Source organism: Siniperca chuatsi, linkage group LG12 (assembly GCF_020085105.1).
Source record: "Siniperca chuatsi isolate FFG_IHB_CAS linkage group LG12, ASM2008510v1, whole genome shotgun sequence".
NCBI lineage: Eukaryota > Metazoa > Chordata > Actinopteri > Centrarchiformes > Sinipercidae > Siniperca > Siniperca chuatsi.
The window spans coordinates 19009030-19029465 of NC_058053.1; the positions used below are offsets into that span (position 1 = coordinate 19009030).

The following is a 20436-nucleotide window of genomic DNA, read 5'->3' on the forward strand; positions in this document are numbered from 1 at the left end:
TCTATTGTGTTTTGTGTCCTTTATATTTACTGTTTGAGAAATTTAAATTGCATGCACTATACCGTGTTTATATTATGTCTTTCATGTTGTCACCTTGTCATGTATTGGATGGATGTTTGTAAGAAACAGATTAGGCTAACAGTTGGATTTGCAGAATTTCTTCCATGTAAAACACCAGTTCGATGTTTCTTATTTATTGTAGAGCTGAAAGGAATAGTCAGTTAATCGATAAGTTAATCGACCAAAAATGTCTCAACTGTTTTGATAAATGATTAGTTGTTCAAGTCATTTTTAAAGCAAAAATCCAAATGCTCCAGCTTCTATGGATTTGCTGTTTTTGTTTTCTGTTTTATATCATTGTAAATTTAATGTTTTGGGTTTTGGACTTTGGTTGGACAAAACAAGACGTTTGAAGACGTTACCTTGGGCTCTGGGAAAATTGAGGTGCAATTTTCTCTATTTTCTGAGATTTCATAGACTAAACAATGAATCCAGAAAATAATCTTTACTTTCTTCCCCAATTGGTTGTCATCACTAAACCATTCCAGACCACATATTAGCTAACAGATAAATTTGATTTACAGAAATCGTTTGCAATCCCAAAAGTGGAGTTGGAAACCTAATTTTGTGAAAGATCTGTGGAACTGTGCAAATTTAGCTCTAAAATGCATCCTTGGTGATCAGATCACGATTGGACAGTGGTAAATACAGCTGTGCCTAACCCAGAGTGCACTGAGGCCACACTGGGATCTAATCTGAAGTCACATTCAGAGTTTGTCAGGGATGTGAGTGACCAGATATATACTATACTAAATGTAAATGTGTCATCACTGCACTGAAAGCCTGCCTTGTCAAATTCTTATTGTAAAGAGAACGACAAAGCTCCGGTGCAAAATTTGCTACAGTTTATTGGTTTAAGCTAAACAACCAGAACAATGTATTGAAGTCCATATCCTTAGTAAGATACCAAAAAGTGACACCAATCCTATTCTGTAGCTGCACGGATGAGTAAAAATGTGTCATTTTTCAGTTTAGCAGTGGTCACAGTTTTCCACTCACAATGTAAGCTGGGAGGTGACATCTTATCAAAAGTGGTCACTTGAAACCAATTTTGAGCTGCATTCAGGTGCCAGGTGTGAACCATAGTCAGCTTCAACTTAATCTAGACACAGGTAGGATATACATTCAGCTGCCAGTTTATTAGGTACACCTAGCTAAAACTACTGCAATCTAGTACAACAGTCCTGAAAAAAATCCTACCTTCATAAAGGTTATAATGTTCAGTTTTTGTTGAAACTGTTTTACAGAGGTGCTGATTCAACTTTATGATCATTTTGGATGAACAGCTCTCTAAAAGTTTCACAAAAACTGAACATTATAACCTTTATGAAGGGAGGATTTATTGCAGGACCGTTATATTAGACTGCACTAGTTTTAGCTAGGTGTGCCTAATAAACTGGCAACTGAGTATATCAGGATACAAGACACAAGGTCTGAACATATTCCATTATCACCACTTTTCCTTTAACGTCATCCACAGAAGGTAAGGACAGCGGGGGCCCTGGAGGGCTGTGTGGCTCCTGGCACTGCTGGTAGAGGGGGAAGCAGTGAGAGGGACCCACTCCACCCTGATGGGACCTTTGAGGGAGACACTGGGGAAAAAGCTGCTAGGACCTATGACTCCATGATGTCAAACAGCCACAGCACCCCGCTCAGCAAACCCTAGAGTGCACCCCCACCCCCTAGGTGGGCTAGGGTCACCATGGTAACAGCACACAGAAGGCGTTGACTGTGGGGAGTCGGATTCTTAATGCTGCTGCTATGATGCTTCCTGCTGCTGTGCACTGCATGGGGCATGCTGGCGTGCTATATCTCAGGCTGGGGGGGCTATATAACTGTCAAACCTACTTCAGGAATCACAATCTCCAATTAACTATGCAGTGCTGATTCCAAAGTATGCTGTGCTTCTCACCACATGTGGAATGGGAATTAAATTGATCTGGGTAGCGGCCAAATGAGAAATTTTATCCTCTCTTTATTAGACCCAGGCTACTTAAAATCCATTGCCACTTGTCATGTGTGCTCCAACAAGTATTAGGCTTGTTGTGACTCCCTTTTTGGTCCTGGACTGTAGCTTAAGATAGATGTTTTAAGTAATGTTGAGGGGGCTCAAACTGAAGGTTCTGGGTCAGAGGAGGTTTAGTTGTGAAATATGAGATGACTGTCAGGTTTTAGTGGTTCATACAGATTTGATTAACATGTAGTTAGTAACCAAGGTCATATTTTATTAGGCAAGGTCCCTAGTAGGTTACCTAGTCCATTATTGATGTCACAGACAAAACTGATCTGGAAAAATCCAGGTTGCCCAGGCAGCTTGGCCAGGAGTACTGATGACATCTGGTGTTGGAAGGTGGAATAGCAAGTGTGAATTTTGTCTTCATTTCATAAGCATGCTTAATCTAACATGACTATTAATCATAATGGGAATTTTGATCAGTAAATTCTGTCCAGTATCCACACTTAATGGATTTCTTTGTCCAATTTGTTCAGTGAATTTGATCCAGGGGTCCAGTCATTAATCATTCAAACTAAACATCTGGATATCTAAAACAAACCTATTAAACCTTCTGAATATAACCCTGCTGTTTGATCTTATGCATCAAGCTGTCTCACATCCGTTCTCATTCACAAGTTCTGTGATTTGATCTGCATGGTGCAATTCTTTTGATTTCCTTTTCTACATCCGTGTTTTGGATTTTCTTGTGATGATGCGTCCTCCATCTCTCTGTAGGATCATGAGAAGCTGTTGCGAGGTGGCGTGGCCGAGTCAACTCCACTGTCCTCTCGTCGATCCTACATAGGCACGAGTACGGACTCCTCTCACCTCCATCTTGGCGCCGTGGAGACGCTGTCGCTCCGCAGGTCTGATCCCCTTCCCCAGAAACTACTGGCTCACTTGGCGGCAGGGGCAGACTTGTGCTCTCTCAGCCCTTACATGCTCCGTCTCTCGGGGGCGGGATTTGCCTACTACGCTCCAGGGCCGGAGACCTCCGTGTGAACACAAACGCAGACTCTGAAACTATTTGTATGTGAATCTCGTGGGCTGAAATCTCAAGTACATCCCACGATCTGCGACCAAGATCTGCATCTCAAGGATCAAGGATTTATAGAGCAAAATACAAACAAAAGATGTTCACACACATCAACCTCCATGCTGAGTTCACCATGTGCATTTTTTGGGCTACACCTGAGTGGACTAAACCCTTTAGATAATATAGCCCTCACGCCTCATCTTCATACTTTGGTAACATCTTTTTGTTTCAGTGTAGTCCTATCAAAGTTCCTACCCAAAGTCTTACTTAAAAAAGTCTAAGAACAAAAGGGGAACCATGTGCGAAGGTGCATTGTTTCATGCACTATGGAACTGTCCTCTTTCAACATGTCAACAGTCCAGTCTTTTTGTATTCCTTGTCCTCATTTTCAGTCTCACGTTCTTGCCTGTTCCTCCACTTTTATGTCCTTTTTGCTTCTTTGTAAATGTCTGTTGAAAACATTTATGTACAGTATGTGGTCTGGCCAAGTAAGGGGCAGCCGTCAAGCTCAGCCCTTTAGGTGTGCGTGTGCATGTGTGCGAGTGTATGCATGAATTTGCCTGTTATTGTATGTTTGTATGAGACACACCTTTGCCTTACAGGTACCCACACAGCAGCAGGCTAGGAGCCAAAGGAGAAAGGTGTAAAAAAAAATAAAATAAAGAAGTGGTGTATTACAAAGCCTTACACACACACACACACCCATCAGCTGAAGGAGAGAAACGGGGAAAAACTGAAGAGGGATGTGCAGTATTCTAGCCACCCTGCCTTAATTCATAGATTTTTAGTGGATTATATTTCTAGGTCAGTTTAACATGTTAGTGAGTGAACAGCGAGGTTCAGAGGGCATACACGTCTGGTACAGTGTCTATTATTCCTCTTTCTTCCTCTTCTTTTACCCTCACGATTATGTCGACATTTGTTTTTCTTATCTGCCAGTGTAGCATGTCGGATCTCTCTGCTGCATGCTGATCTGTTCCTCTCTCGGTTCTTCCTTATCCTCCTTCGTCCCAGACATCATTCATCATGAACCATATCATGACACCTTTTCCTCCTCCTAACAATGAGCACACTGTGCCCACTCCTGCCTCCATGTGGCCGTGTAGGGTAACAGCAACAGCCTGAGACCGATGGAGTCTTTTATTTATGGATGTCCTAAATGACTTGCTATTCCTCACTGTTGAATTGTGCTTGTGTGTTTGCTGCCATGCTCTGTTATGCAAAAGTTAATGTAAGAATGCTAATGTCATGTCACATTATAAGGTTTTTTTCTCTGTGCTGCATTAATCCATGAGTTTTTCTGTATTCTAAAAATTATTGATGGCAGTCACTGTTGATGTATGGATGTAACTTAAAAACTTTTGATATATATTGTAGTGAGAAGGGGTGTTATATAGTCTGTTGTAAGTAGGCGGGAGACTTGAATCGGCGATGTCACAATCAAATCAATAGAATGTTGAACTGATTTGTCCATCATGTCCTCCAGCTGAAGATTGTAGCTCATTATGGATGAACCTCTTTTCTGCATTTCTAACATCTGAAGTCCTCTTTGTCCAAAGCATATCTGTCGTATTGCACAGCAAGTGACTGACTCGGGAAGTCTTGAATGTCAGATTCTGAAGCATTTTTGTATGTTTATACAGTTTATTTTCATATACATCACCATCTGCCAACATGTATTTAATAACAGGTGTTCAGTATTTTTTTTACTGGGGCACAGATGATTTATCAGTCTGGTTGGAGGTCTGGATTTGTCTCTTTCAGTTTTCACTCAAAGCCCACAAGCCTCCTCAAGTGTTTGGATTTGGGGGCTCAACATCCTGACCTCAGTAGATTAATAGAAGGGCCTTGGTGCTTGTTATGCAGTGTCTCACCTCACTGTACTGTTGCCATACTGTATCAAGACATATTCTACATGTCACATACCAATCCTACAACAACCACAATAATGCTGTAAGGTCTATTTTACTTTAATGATGTAATGGGGAATTCTTTGTAGTCATTCTTCAAACACAGTTCGGTAGCTGAGCCTTCCACAGCTCAATTTTTCACAACTACTTGTCATTTTTGTGTTGTCCATTATGAATATTTGTTACTTTTGTATCCCAGAGAGAATACTATATTTTAACTCTGTTAGAATGTGTGTTCAAGTTTGTAACCAAAATGAGAGCAACATATACATTATATGATTCAGTAGAGATTTACCAATAGGTCTACACACTGCACTTTGTTCTACAACAGATACGTTTTTCCCCTTAAAAAAAAAGGTCTATATTGTCTGTCGACTGGGGTTTATAAGTGTTCACTCTTCCTCACAAGTTATTTTTCTAAGATTGTAGTGGGTGAGAAAAAAAAGTGACCAAATAACTTGACTAGGAATGGACTGTCTGTAGGTGTCAGCCTCTGTCTCTAATGGGTTTATCGCACCAGCCTTCTACTGCTGATCAGAATGTCAAACTGCTTTTTCTAAGTCCATCAGCAGAACAGCAGGTGCTCATCCTGTCATTCCTGAGCTTGGCAAAGATCTGAAACGTCGACTTCTGTGCTCTGAGCAGCACGCTTCATATCATACCTTCAGTACAGCACTGTTTGTATTACTAAACAGGTTTTGAGAATTTACTTCTTTTTTTGGATAAAGATTTTAAAAAGTTCACCTGTTGACTTTTTGCCAGCCTGTCTGTAGCAAATGAGGACAAAGCACTGTATTGTCATTCTGCTTGTAATAAAGAGTGAAAACACTTGTCCTCTATGTTAATGTTAATGTATTAATCATATAATTTCTATACTTCTTTCTGCCATGATCCATGCCTGCCAGTTTTCACAGTGGTGGAAGAAGTATTCAGATCCTTTACTTAAGTATCAATGCCACACTATGAAAATACTCCACTACATGTAAAAGTCCTGCATTCAAAACCTTACTGAAATGTAAGTATTATCAGCAAAATTTACTTAAAATATCAAAAATGAAAGTACTCATTCTGCAGAAAAATGGTCCCTGTCAGTGTTTTACTATTATATAGAATGTTTTTGGATTATTATTACTGGTGAATTAATGTGATAATGTTGCATTTTACTGCTGTAGTTGTTTAAGGTTGAGCTAACTACCATAAAGTCATCCTTCAGTACATTTATCCTTCAGTTTTTCAGAAACATTCAAATTCGCAATCACCAAATTTGGAGATACATGGTTTCCACTGGACAGGAAGGGTATGAAAATGTGTAATCTGAAAGATAACTAGTAGATAAAGCTGTCAGACACATGTAGTGGAGTAAAAAGTACAATATTCGCCTCTGAGATGTAGCCTAGTGGAGTAGAAGTATAAAGTTGCATAATATAGAAATACTTAAGTACCTTGAATTTGTACTTAAAGTACATGACTAAATGTACTTAGTTACATTTCATCACTGCCAGTTCTAACCTCTCCTGTCATTTCAGACCCTATGATTCCCTGCCTGTCCAGCAGTAGTGGTCTGTCAGTTTCCACCATTCCCCAGTCACCTGATCACTTGCCCTTGAATCGATCTTCAAAACGAGACGTAGTATCTGTAGTATGGATCACCCTTATCACTCAGTAGCTATACCGGTCCACAAATAATATGTCAGATTGTCTAATTTACTCCAGAGATTTAGCATCGCACTCGTATAACATTGTCAAGATGGACAGTTTAAAAACAAAAGTATCAAACCTCAAACTCTGCACAAGAACCAGAGATTTTTCTTTTTATTCTATGCATTCTTTCGTCTTGTCAAAACCTGGCGCCTACATTACCCACAATGCAACTCGACCGCCGACCGTTCGCTTAGGAGATTCAGGTGTGTTGTGCTAGAAGCGGCTAATGTAGCCTCCAGCAGAGACGGGGAGCATACAGTCTGGTAAACTCACTTCTTTCTAACGCCACACCCCGAGATTTTATTCATTTTTTAAACCTCTTCAGCCCCAACCGACGCTGACTCGAGTGACGTTTTTTGAGGCAGATTTTTCCCAGTAAGTTACTCTGGCGGGGTAACTTTTAACTGACCTCACTGTTTCATATGGACTGTTTCGTCAATAGAATATTGTAGACGTGACATGAAAATTGTAGACGATCAGTTATGTGGATTATTTATTTAGCTCCATTTAGGCACTGATTCTGTTGAATTTTAAGTTGTTTTTTTTTAATGCTGTGAGCACCACAAATTAAATTCCATTCATCTACAAACCTACAAAACGTGGACAAAAAAATACTACCACCAGAGGTTATTGAGAAATATAGTAATTTTAGTAATAGTTTGGGTGAACAATAATACCTCAAATAATTCATATACATCACCTTAAATATGCTGTCTGTTTTATTGACAAAATCTTTCTATTAGTTGAATTTATTATTTTCTAAACGCTGACATTTCTGTCCATGCAGTTTGTCACTGGCAGCCCTACAGCAGGAAAAACACGGGTGCAAGTAATAAAATTAACATGGCTGAATTCATTTTAGCTGCTCAGTTTCAGGGTAATTGTGCATGCTGGCTCACTGTCACACAGGCATTTCTTACTGTCTGGGACACTAGAATAAAACAGAGCCATTCTTAATGTTATTAGTAACACCTGTGCTTTTCCTACTAAGATAAGTCAAAATGTCTGCTGTGAAAAAGGCCTGTTGTGCTCCAGCTATCTGCACCTGTTTTTCCAGCCTGCTCCCTTTTGGACTGACTGCCTCTTGCTGACCTCAGTTCTGAATATAGACTAAGTAAACCTCACTTTTATCATCCCTTTTATCAAGACAAAGCAGCAATCAAACAATTGTATATATTTTTTGATGACACAGTCATCGCAGCCAATCAAACATTATTTGATTATAGGCTATAGTAATTAGCATCTTGCATAGTTTAACTTTACTACTGTCATTTGGTGGGTCAAGTAGCTTAGTGTCCAACTATGTGAAATGGTGCAACTTAAAAAAAATGTTCTATACCATGTGATTAGCATCCTTAACAATGTCCTGGACATTTTTTTTAGGTTCCCACACCTGTGTGGAATATCTTCTTCTGTCTATATTACCTGCTGGAATTTGTTGGTCTGTGTTAAGTTGTGTGTTTTAGACATAATGGTCTTGCAAGGATGCATCAATGCAAGTGAAGCTCTAATATGTTTAGTAATGTCAGTTGAGTTCACGGTTTAAACCTTATATATAAACAGCGATGAGGGTTACCAAAAGGACCATAAACCTTTACTCGTTTAAAAAGACCAAAGTGTTGCAGTCTTGTGAAATTGCAACTGGAATGTACACTTTTTGTAAAGTAACCCAACCATTTTTGTCATAACCAAGTGTTGTCACATGGTGGCAATGCAGCATAACCAGTGGCGCATGACCAGTAGTGCTGTGTATGTTTCTGCGATGAGAATGTTCCATGACAAAGCTGTTATGCCATTCCTCCACACTGGATGTCACTGTTGGATCAGCTGTTTGGGTGAAACTGCAATGCTGACCTTCACTTCCCCTCCCCCTCCTTGTTTGCCAGATCTGCACAGGTTTGCACCATCATGTGTGCTAAGGCTGAGGCATGCATGTGCGAATGAGGCTGCCTCCTGCGCCACCTCCTCGCCATCTCCATCACCGGCGTCCTGTGCTCTGCATCCCTCTGCGGAGGACTTGTCAGTGCAGCTGCCATAGCAGCTTCAGCATCATCCCCTCATCCGTCTCTGCAGCATCCTCTCCATCCTCGAAAGCATCCATTTCTCACAAGCAGCCCAGCGCTTCCGAGCTGCACACGCCCCCTCTCTCTAAGATCTCTTTCCTCCAGCATCTGTGTGTCGCACACAACAGCAGCCAGGCAGTCACATCCTGGGCTAAATTACCCTTCTGCATCGCCCTCTTCCCTTCGGCTCGTCTGAGCTTCCCACTGCAACAGTCCCCCTCTCCCATCCTCTTCACCATCATCCGCTCTCCGAAGCACCGTTCAGGAAAAAGAAGGCAAGCTGTCTCTTCTTCCTGCAAAAGTGTCTGTTGGCTGGGCAGCTGGTCTTCCACTGTCCCTCTGGAGGATGATCCTGTGGATGAAGACAGAGGAGATGGCCCTGGGGGAGCTGCTGGAGAGACTAAGGACAGTCAGCCAAAGCATAGGTGGGTGACAACAACACACTTAACACCAACTATAGTGCCTGGTCATTGTATTCTTGATTACAAAGGACTATCTATCTTTGCCTCAAGCTAGGCAGGTGTTTGGCCAGTAAGCTGTGTGTTTGTTACAAGACCTGCATATACAGTTTACACTTGCAGTGGAAAATGTGATATTTTCTCATATTATTTGATCCAGTAGGAGACAATAAGTAAGTAGTAGTGCATGGTGTTGTGACACAACGGTCAGATAGCGTAATGCAGTAAGAGAATCCAGTTATCACATGCAAAGCTTCCTCTATTATAATTTTATCTTACGTGTAATTTATGTACATTTGTCTGGAAAATTTGCAAAAACACAGGCTGCAGACAGGTTGATTTGTGTTACAGTACAGTAACGTACCTCACTGGCCTATTTCCTCAGTACTTCACCCTATTCATTTGCATTTGTTTGATTGGAAGAGGTGTTGAGGGCAGAAATGGGAGACACAGTGCATATATATATATATATATATATATATATATATATATATATATATATATATATATATATATATATATATATATATATATATATATATATATATATATATATATATATATATATATATATATATATATATATATATATATATATATATATATATATATATATATATATATATATATATATTAGACGGACCTATCCCACTATAACCCTGGACTGATTACTTAACATGGACTTGCCACTTCAGGTAGTCGCATCACTTCTTAGATTTTGCTGTCAGGTCCGTCCTATTGTGTTTTGTGCATTGCTCCACTGTGAATGTTCATGGCCTTTCATATTTGCTCTGAATAGTCAGAGCTGCTGCAAGGAAACATTTTAGGCCCTTCATTTCTGATTGCAGTGCAAATTCATTACGCATGCAGTCATGGAAAAGAAAGCTATTTCAGAGCCTTTTTAGTCGACATGAGAAGCCTTTTTCCAGACTGTAGATGTGATGTCCTGATGTTGCTCTGCAGTCTCATGATTCATCATCCTTGACTGAAGGACAGATTTTTCTCCTTTATTAAACTAATGCCACAAATATGAGTGATTGTTTTGATTCATTTATAGAAATCTCCCTTAATCCACTCACTGCTAGCACTCTCACGAGCATGAATGCACACGCACACACACAGCACAGTCTCTTGCACAGTACACCTTTCATTTCATGATATTGTTTCATTGGAGGTCAGTGATGCTGGTCTCATTTATAGAAGCCACAGCTGCTCATTTAATGATATGAGTCATATTGTATTTTGGGCTGTCACGATAGTCAACTTATCGAGGTTATGTCCATAAATTGTACGATATTGCCAGTTTACTTGCATGTTTATTTGGATAAGAATGTCATCAACATGATGCCAGAATAAACAGCAGGGTTATCCCTACATTATAAGACTTGGGTACAACGGCTGAGCATTTTTTTTGGGGGGGGGGGGTTTCACAGTGCCTAAGCCGAATGTAACAGAAAAAAACTACGCTGAGCCTGAGACACGTTTTGATGTCATTTCTGGTCATGCTGCTTCTGTCCTCTTGTCGTCTGCTCTCTGTCTGAGTTTTGCCATGGGACGGGACTCAGGCAGCTTAAAAGTTCATTGCTCTTTTGAAAAGGTGTACTTGCATTAATATGCCTTATGTTATTATCAGTGGCATAAAATGGTCTTAAAATGACAATATCGTTTATCGCAATTTTTTCTGGGACTATATCATCATCTAACAAAAGTAGTCATTGTGACAGGCCTAATTGTATTGTAGTTTTCATGATTCTTTTTAGCTGTATTTGTATCAACTGTTTATGTACAGCTACAGTATGTATGTGGAAAGAAGATGAATGATGTCTAGTATATGCTTATACTGTCATCACACTCCCTTTTTACTTTGCATGATTTTTACATCTTCCATGATGGTGAGGCTCTTGCTGCAGTACAGTGGACTGTAGTTGCATCTTCTCTTCCTTAGCACCAGAAATGGTTAAAGTAGTGAGTGGGTGGACTTGAGAGAGGAGGGGGCATGGTTATGCCCAAGCTATAGGAATAAAACTGAACAAACTACAGCGTTGAAGGAGAATTATGAGCTGTGTCACTCTACTTAGACATGATTGAAATAAAATAATGAGGTGAAAAAATTATCAGATTTTTCTTACTACATGTACAGGCATTCTGTGCGTGACATTATGCTAAACATTTGCAGATATGCAGTCATTGGTAGCACTCTTGTTTAGGGAAATGTGACAGAAATGTGTAGTGGCAGGAGGATGAGAGCAGTAATCGGCTCAGAGAAGAGACTCTAACACTGATCACAGAAGACAGCAGAGAGGAAGGGAGAGTGAGGAAAAGAGAGATTCAGGGAAACAAAGTCAACTGAGGATGAAAAGGATTTTGCATTGTCTAATTTATCAAACTGCTCGCTTCTCCTGAGCTGAAAAGGAAGTGTGTTTATAAAATGCAGAAAACAGAACCCCTGTCGTTTTTGTTTTCCAGGGAACAAGTTACAAACCTTCTCTCTGTATTAGCTCCTGCTTTCTGACTGTCTCTGCTGTGCTATGAACATGACTGCATATTAAATATACTCAAACTGATAGAAATCAGGAAGATCAATGAGCGTCCAACACTGTGGCTGACTGTATTTTCCCTTTTTTTTTTGATGAATATAGTTGGCAGTTATCCAATCCATCCATCAGTGTTTGTCATTCAGTCATCAGTGAGTGGGTGGAGCTGTTTAGCACATCCATCTTAACTGCTGGTCAGAACAGCAAGTATAATATTTACCATGTTTACCATCTTAGATTTTTGTTTCAGTATGCACACAGAACGGATAGCTAGCAGACAGTGAGGAGATATTTGCTGAATTTGACTAAGATGTGTATTGGAATAGAATCTCATACCTCACCTTTTTAAGGGGTCACAAATGTTTTTACAATTCATCCTTAATGGGGGGTGGTTGCCTTTATTGGATAAGAACAGCTGAAGAGGGTGAGGAAACGGGGGGGGGATGACATGCAGGAAAGGGCCTGGGCTAGGATCGAACCTGGGACTCAGCCTTAGTACATGGTGCGCGCTCTCTACCAGGTGAGCTACCAGGATGCCCAACTATTCATCCTTAGGTAACATGAATGTATGCACCAAATTTCATGGCAATCAATCAAATTGTTGATATATTTCACTCAAATCCACAAATATCAACCTCATTGTGGCACTAAAGGAAAAGTCAGATGATCACCAAAGTCATTAGGATATATTGTCTGTACAAAATGTTGTGCCAATCCATCCAGTAGATGTTAAAATACTTCCCTGCATAATTGAAAACTTTGGCCTGCTGGTGGCGCTACAGGGAATGTCAGGGGATCACAAATGTCTGTATGCTTCATCCGCTGGGAACCATGAATATCTGTACAAAATGTCATGGCAATCAATGGAATAGTTGCTGAGATATTTCAGCCAGGACCAAAGTGGCCGACTGACCGTCTAACATTGCCACACCATTAGCCTGGCTAAAAAATACGGTTTAATTTAAGCTCTAGTAAGAAAAAACAACAGTAGATTAATCAGTTACAAAAATAATTAAGTTTGCAAGCCTAATTACAGGCAGCCTCTCCTTGACTCTCTAACTGGGCATTTGACCTACTTCCAGTTGATTTTTTTTTTTTTTTTTTTAAAGGGAACATCCAGTTCAGTGAGTCACAGGTCTCAGCTTTTCCAGCAGCAATGTGTTCATTTGCAGCCGGTGATGCTTGGGGGACTGTTTTTTATTTATCGTGCAATAATAATGACATATGTTGTGGTTGGAGCTTTTTGTGTGCTGAGTATGGCTAGTATGTATTCACGCCTCTCTGCGTGTGTGTGTGAGAGAGAGAGAGAGAGAGAGAGAGAGAGAGAGAGACTGTCTAGTGGTGTATTTTGCAGCTGAGCCAGGCAGGAGCTGAGGTTTATGAAAGTGTCTGAGCTCCTCTGTTGCATTGTTTGGATGGAAAGCACAACAAGGAAGGCTGCTTATAAATCAGATATATGTAAGACTTTAACATAATGTGAGTGTTATGTTCCTTTTTTAGCTTGAGGTCAAGGGTTCATTCATCCTGCCGAAGTGAGTTGTGCTGTTCATCCCTAAAGGCAGAGCAGGTGTATAGCCAGATGGATCAGCAGGTCACTATTAGTCTCCAGCTAGTCAGGTGTGGCCAGAAAGATGCAAGTGGCCAGAGCCAGGGATAGTGCTCCAATAATATAGCATTCTCAATGTATTTCATTGCATTTTACTAATCACAATGTATTGGATTTTTCCTATGAAACAAAATATTTGATTTCACTTTCTTATCTTCTATATCATGTTTGCCAACAGAAACAATGTGTTTTATGTAGTGGCAATATTAATAAATTAATAAAATCTGATTTTTAGCTACGTTAATGGAGTCAATATTAGTCTGTTATATATATTAAATATATCTCTACTTGGTGAATTGCCATGTAATTTATTATTGATATCCATGGTGCCCAGAGGATGAATCTTATTTACTTTGGTGATCCCCTGATTTTTGCTCTAGCACCACCATGAGGTTGACATTTGTGACATTCCCATCAGCCTCAGCTGAACTTTACGTTTACGTTTAATTTAATTAGCAAATGTTAGCATGCTAACACACTACTAAAGTGAACATGGTGGACATTATATATGCTAAACATCAGCACGTTAGCATTGTCATTGTAAGGATGTTATTATGCTGATAATATTTAGCTCAAAGCACCTCTGTGGCGAAGGAAAGCCTCACAGCGTCACTAACATAGCTATAGACTCTAATCTTGTTATTTTCTTTTCTTTCTTTGTGGATTTCAACAACTTTGGTCATAATGGTAAATTGTGGGGAGGAGAAGACAGGTGTGTGTGTATATGTTCGTGTCCACACATGCAGGTACATCGAAGTGAGAAGTCATTGCGGGAGCAAACAGTGATGAAGGGCTATAGATAAGTAACACACAGGAGGTGGGTGATGCCATAAAGGAGGGATCAGACCTGATTAACAGGGGAACAGGAGGGTGGGAGCAGAGAGATGGAGGGTTATGGGTAGAAGGCTGATGTTTTGTGTCTCGTCCTGCAGTCACCTCATCAGTATGTGTGAGTGCAGCTCCTCTCTCATCTCTATTCTAAGCCTAAAAACTGTAAGCTGCCTTTTGCTTGCCAGCTTTAACCAAACACACACTTAAAAGCCTGCCAGCAACCTTGTTCTCTCTCCCATCAAAGAGGACCCTCTGTTTGCTCCTCCACCTCAGTTACTGACCACATAATGAGCAACAACAGACCCAGCTGTCTATGTCCACCACAAAGTTTCAGTGTTTTTAAGGGTTTTTAAGTTTTGTGGTTTTCTGCTTTTTGCATTCTTTCCCGGTTCATCAGGAATGAATGCATGGAAGAATCTGGGGAGATAGAAAGAGGGAAAGAAAAGGCAGATTAGTTAAGGAGTGGAGGAATATAATTAGCCTGAGCAGCAGAAGGGGATTTGTGCTTCACCGGCTGCCCTCCACCCTCCTCCCCTCTCGTCCTTCCTTGGAAACCTATGCTACTCTGAGCTGTCAATAGTTACACTTGCGACAAGGTATGCGTGTGCATCAGAGTGTGTGTGTGTGTGTGTGTGTGTGTGAGCAGAGCTGGGCCCAATCTCACCTCCAGTGTTTGTTTCAGAGGTTGTGCAGACAGTGACTCAGCTCTTTTTGGTTCTGCCGGCTTTGCACTGTGCTGTTTCCTCGAGTCCCCAATGTGGCTCTGCAGAGGACACCGGGCTTGTCTTGTATGTAGCCACTGCAGACATCTCCTCACAGGACGCACGTGAGACCATGTTGGCTTGATTCCGAGTGACCCAGCACATTAAAACAAAGAAGGTCCTTCCCATGCCTGCATTTGGGGGCTGTGATTTGGAGTCTATTAGAGTGTGCAGCGGAGCTTTGCAGGTGCAACGAGTGGTCTCTCTGGATGACCGAGTTTGTTTGAGTGTGTGAGACCAGCAGCCGGCTCTCATGTCTCTGCATGAGTTTCTGCGGGAGGGTGGTGAGACATCGCACCGGATCATGAACCGGCTCAGTCATCTGATCCAGAACCTGGACATCTCTGGAGTGGGCTCTGCTTTCCCTTTCAGCCCTGCCAGTCGCAAGAACTCCTGGAGAGACTGGGATGGTAAGACCAAAAGGGAAAGGGGAAACGGTGTGTGTGTGTATTTCTGTGTGCACTCAACATGCTTATGTGCAACTTTCCGGTGTTCATAAACCTACATGCCTGTGTGTGTGTGTGTGTGTGTGTGTGTGTGTTTAATATATTCCTGACTGAAGCTCTGGCCAGAGTTCTGCAGGGCATCACGCCCAGAGCCTCACACAGTGTTTCCTGTGGGCTTCCCTTGCTCCCCACTGGACTGTTTCTGTGTCTTTGTCTTTATAACAGTTTGTGTCTGTCTGTGACTGCGCAGCTTAAACAGTCCCTTCAGTTTCCAACATACAGATCTCTGCAGCTGCACTGATATTTTTCCGTAGCAGTCTCAGATTCTTCAGCAAATGCAGAAATTGCAGCACACAGCTCCAGCAGACAAGCTGGTGCAAAGGAGTGGAAACTGCTGATTAAAGCTGCTGAGTTTTGAAGTTGGGTGTGCTGTCAGCCAGAGTGTTGCCACTTTGGGACCTTGGTTTTTGCCACTGCATAGAAAGGGACCTTCCCAGATCCCACTAACACGCAGAAAGAAAAGCATGGTGAGGAAAGCCAAGAGGAGTGCTTCTCAATGGGATAGTGGGATGCCGATGGTCTCGCTGAAGCCACGTGAGTCCGGAGACTTATGGATGGTATTTTTGTGTCTGTGTATTTTTGTCTAGAAAAATCTGACAGTGTCTGTATGTGTAAGCTATTTTCCTATAGCTTGCTGACACAATGTACTGTATGTCCTTACCTGCCTGGCACTTTTGTGTGTCTGCATATATGCACAGTATGTGCATGTTGTTCTTGTCTGCTTTGTTTGTCTGTTCCTCAAGCTGTGTGGTTTCAGGGAAAGTTTCTGTTTCTTCCCAGCGCTGTTTAAGTCATTAGCCATGAGGTGAATTCATACAAGAGCTGAATCATGTTGTTGATCTAACAGAATAGTGGTTGACCGATATGGGTTTTTCAATGGCCAATGCAGATGCCGACATTTAGAGAGCAGAGCAACCACTGGCCGATATATAATCCCGATATCATGATGATGTTGTTTTTTTGGCGGGGGGGTTGTTGACTCAGTGAAATACTGCCATAAGGGACTAGATTTCTGTCTACCCATCATTACATTTGCTGTCATTTAGGATGGGAGAAACATGTTAACATTTAGAAAAGATGATGGTGACTGAGAAAATTTAGGCAAACATTTATAGCAGGGTGCATGAGTACAGGGCTCGAAACTAACTTTTTCCCCACCTTCCCAAAACATAAAGCATATTTTTGTATGTATGTATGTTTGTTTGTTTGTTGACAGATTCAGTTACAAGCCAAATAGCCAATCTAAGCGATAAAACACATAAAAATAATTGTTCACTCACATTGCACAGCCTGTTCATATCATCTACTAAGTGACAAGACGTGACAACAATGTGATGGAGTGGAGATTATGTCCCATGAATCCACTACTATCTTTCATTAAACACTGTGGCATAGACACACACACGTGCAGAGGGAGAGAGACATGCACACAAGTGCAGAAATGTTATTTTAGCTAGAAGCCTGTAACATTCGTTCCCCAAAACGTTGTTGCCAAGTTGATAACGTTAATGCTAGCTTTTGGACTCCTGTTAACGCAAGCCCACTTGTTGAATCAAGGCTATGTCTAGCCCATTAGCAAATGCAACCAACTGTAACTAATGTTGGGTATCTTATAACTATCAAATCAATCACTTACGATAGCAAATTGTAGATTTGACAAGAGGAGAGCTTCATCGATCATGTCTTCATACTCTGCCTCAGCTGACAGCATGGTGCTGCTGGCTTTGTCCACTTGAGAATAGTTCTGCTAGCTGGCTATTAATGTTACTCTGCTGCTGGCAAACTTTGCACTGGCATGATCATTTATATGAGCGCCATTGATAAAGAAAATGTATTTATGTAATGTGCTTAACAGCAGACCATAGGCTCACCAACAATGAAAGGCTTCACAGTTACACTTGCTGACTGTCCACAACTATCCCAAATGTATATATGTATATATGTAAATATAATGAATGTTTTACAACCCCGGCTCGTCGGGAGTAGGAGTGGGGGCTGGGGACGCCCATACAATAGTTTTTCGAGCCCTGTAAGCTAGCTTAACTGGTTGAACGCTTGCTGCCGTTAAAATTCCCAACTAACGTTATTCGCATTTTCTCACTAAAAGCTAGGAATTTAAGTCTTACCGTTTTCTCTCAGGTAAAGTTACATCCAGCATTGGCACGTTTCCCACTGTTTTACACCACTCACTGACGTCTGCCCGTAGAATGGCAAAATTGACATAAGGGGGAGCGCTAACATTGTTCCACAGCAGCCACACTGACAAGGCTGCCTTTGATGTGTCTGCAGACATTTTTTGTTTAAATCGGCCTTGAGGGAATTGGCCACACTTAAGAGTACTCCACCAATTTAGCATTGTACTACTATAACATTATCGAACTCATGATGGACAGTTAAAAAAAAAAAGGATCAAAATCGAAGCAGCAGAACCAGAGCTGCTATCATTGTCGTTGTCGTCGTCGTCAAAACCTGGCGCCTAAATTGCCCACAATGCAAATCGACTGCCGACCATTCACTTATGAGTGTGTTATACTAGTAGCAGCTAATGTAGCCTTGAGCCGCTAGCCTCAAGCAGAGATGAGGAGCGGGCTACAGAGGTCTGGAAAGCTCACTTCTTTCTAACTCCACATCCCCAGATTTCTTTCATTTACAAACTTGTAGTCTTCAGCCCCAACCGACGCTACCTCAAGTGACATCACTTGAGACAATTTATCAGCATTTGCGCAGCTGCCTCTGAGGCACGAAAGGTTTCATACAACTTTTTTCACATATGCAGTTGTGCTCCCAAAGACCTGTAAACACACTTTGCTGAGTAAAATTGGTGGATTTCTCCTTTTTTAACTGCGCAGAAAAACAAGGAAAACAATAAAAGGGCCATGTCTTGCAATGAGTGATTTCTTTTGGGATTATTTTATGTTTAAAGGAGAGTAATTATACGCACATCCCATAGGTGCAAGGCCTGCACACTTATTCCATGCCACAAAAGTAATAATAATGACAACGTTGTGGAGTAAGTGTGCAAGCGTTACCTTTTATTTTTTTATGTTAAACACATTTTTCTGGCATTTTGTGGTGACTGATACATCTTTGAGTTAGAAGAAAAGTATATTTGATACGGCAGTTGCTTTCAGTCTTGGTACTCTCTCATTGGCTTTATGTGAAAACTCAATGAATCAGTGTCTAAATTCAACTCAGACTGCAAGTTGATCAGCGATCTGTCCCTTTGTTTGACCCTCGTTCACTTTGAATTGTGCGCTTCTGCAACCTAATGTCTCCAGTGCTTATCTCAAGGTTTATGACACTGATAACCTTGTGAATGCTCTTGGTCACAGAGCAAACACGTGTTAAACACAAAGCCGCACCCACACACAACGCAAACATGCAGATGCCATCTTTCATACCCATGCGCACACACACGGAAGCATACATGTACACACACTTAACACAATCAACATCTCTTGCCCGAACCTTTTTAGCACACTGAACTTGTATTAGTAGATAATGGCTGACTTGGGAGACAGAATGGTGTCTATTAGCTCGTTTTGGCTGAATTATATCTTTTATACAACTCACTGAAATGGAATCTAAATTCCCACATTCTGTTAAGAAACAGTGTCTTTCTTTGAGAGGTCTCATTAGAATTAAGTCTTTCAGTAAGTTTGTAAGAATGGGGTCTTTTGAGTGGTGTAAACAAGAATAGGGGCTTTGAATGGATACAGCCTGTGAATGGTTAAACGGAGATGCAGGCAGTGTTTGAATGGGCTGGTCAGAATGGAGGCTTTGTATTTTTAGTCCACATCTCCTAAGATAAGGCAGACTAGGAGCCTGAGTTTTGTTGGCCTAGGTAAATGAGCACTGGGCAAAGGGCTAGGAGCTGCAGTTCCTACCTAACCACTGTGACACAACATGGCATGACCTAACTTAGCATGCTATACTTTCTTCTGTTTCTGACTGGTCTTACAGAGTCATAACTGTGTCCCTTTGAGGTCAGACTAAGTCCTACATTAGCAAGTTGGAGGCATTTCTATTCAACTGGGAGGGGTCAGGTAATTGTCCTTTTTAGGGGAGGGATAAGGGTAGCTGGGGAAGCAGCGAGGGTGGAGTAGAGTGCTACACTGTAGCTTTTGTCTACAGGGAAGGTAACCTGAGGTTGCAATAGGAAGTCCTCACAGTTACTGAGTGATGTCCTGCAGGCTGTAGAGCACCTGCAGCCTGACAGAGTGAGAGGCTGAATGTGGAATCTGGTGAAAGGTGGGGTCAGAATGAGGAGGAAATTGTTATTGTGATACCTTTTGCAAAGCTGCATGGAACAAGAGGAGAAGAGTGAACAAGAAGTAGACTGGGACAGTAAGATGGGAGGAGAGGAGATGGAAGATTCAGGCTTCTTGGTGGAGGAGGATGTTGAGGTCGCGTTAGACTCTGGGTTTTGCATGGAAGTGGACTTGGAGCTGAGTTTAGCAGGACAGGTGAGTGTAGGCTCAGATGAACACAAAGATAGAGAGGAGTTGGACGGGTTTGTGATTACAAGAGACACGGATTCTGGGTTTACTAGTAATGAGCAAAGACAGGGATGTCCAGGAGGAAATGGAGGGAGTCAGACTCAAGAGAAAGATGAGATGGAGGCTGATTCAGGGTCAATGGAGAATGAAGAGACTGAAGCAGAGAGAGGAGTAGAGATGGATGATCAAACTGAGGAGGTCAAAAAGGAAGAGATAGAGGGAGCATTGGATGTGTGTTTGTGGCCAGTAGAGGAGAGTGGGCGTAATGTTCGGATCTCTCTGGAGGAGGTGGAAAGATACTACAGATTTTCCCGCTGCTGCCACTGGCTGTGTGGTAGGTGTCAGATGTTTTATCGTTTTCTCAAATCTGTTTTGTGTATTGTATCACAAAATAATTCTTCCCTTGTCAGTCTTTCTTTCACCGTACTATATTTGTTTTTGTGGGCAGTTCACCCCTGTGTTATACTGACCACAA

The 20436-nt window shown here is 41.4% G+C and overlaps 2 protein-coding genes across 25 annotated transcripts in view; both read left to right on the forward strand.

The window, feature by feature from the left end:
- Positions 1-5841, forward strand: part of LOC122885743 (phospholipid-transporting ATPase IH-like) — a 36349-nt gene extending 30508 nt beyond the window's left edge. For 4 of the 8 annotated variants that reach the window (XM_044217292.1, XM_044217291.1, XM_044217293.1 and 1 more), the window contains one exon: positions 2792-5841. In XM_044217292.1, the coding sequence (XP_044073227.1) occupies positions 2792-3058 (267 nt within the window). In that variant the 3' untranslated portion in view covers positions 3059-5841. Of the gene's footprint in view, positions 1-1540; positions 1766-2791 lie in introns of those variants that run through there. The other 4 variants (XM_044217296.1, XM_044217298.1, XM_044217295.1 and 1 more) reach the window with 3 other exon arrangements.
- A 1054-nt stretch (positions 5842-6895) lies between these two features.
- Positions 6896-20436, forward strand: part of mcf2lb (mcf.2 cell line derived transforming sequence-like b) — a 45864-nt gene continuing 32323 nt past the window's right edge. For 4 of the 17 annotated variants that reach the window (XM_044217386.1, XM_044217388.1, XM_044217397.1 and 1 more), the window contains exon 1: positions 19736-19928. In XM_044217386.1, coding sequence (XP_044073321.1) covers positions 19767-19928 — 162 coding nt within the window. In that variant the 5' untranslated portion in view covers positions 19736-19766. Of the gene's footprint in view, positions 7079-7406; positions 7818-8589; positions 9192-14804; positions 15367-15755; positions 15997-19679; positions 19714-19733; positions 20296-20436 lie in introns of those variants that run through there. The other 13 variants (XM_044217402.1, XM_044217404.1, XM_044217394.1 and 10 more) reach the window with 12 other exon arrangements.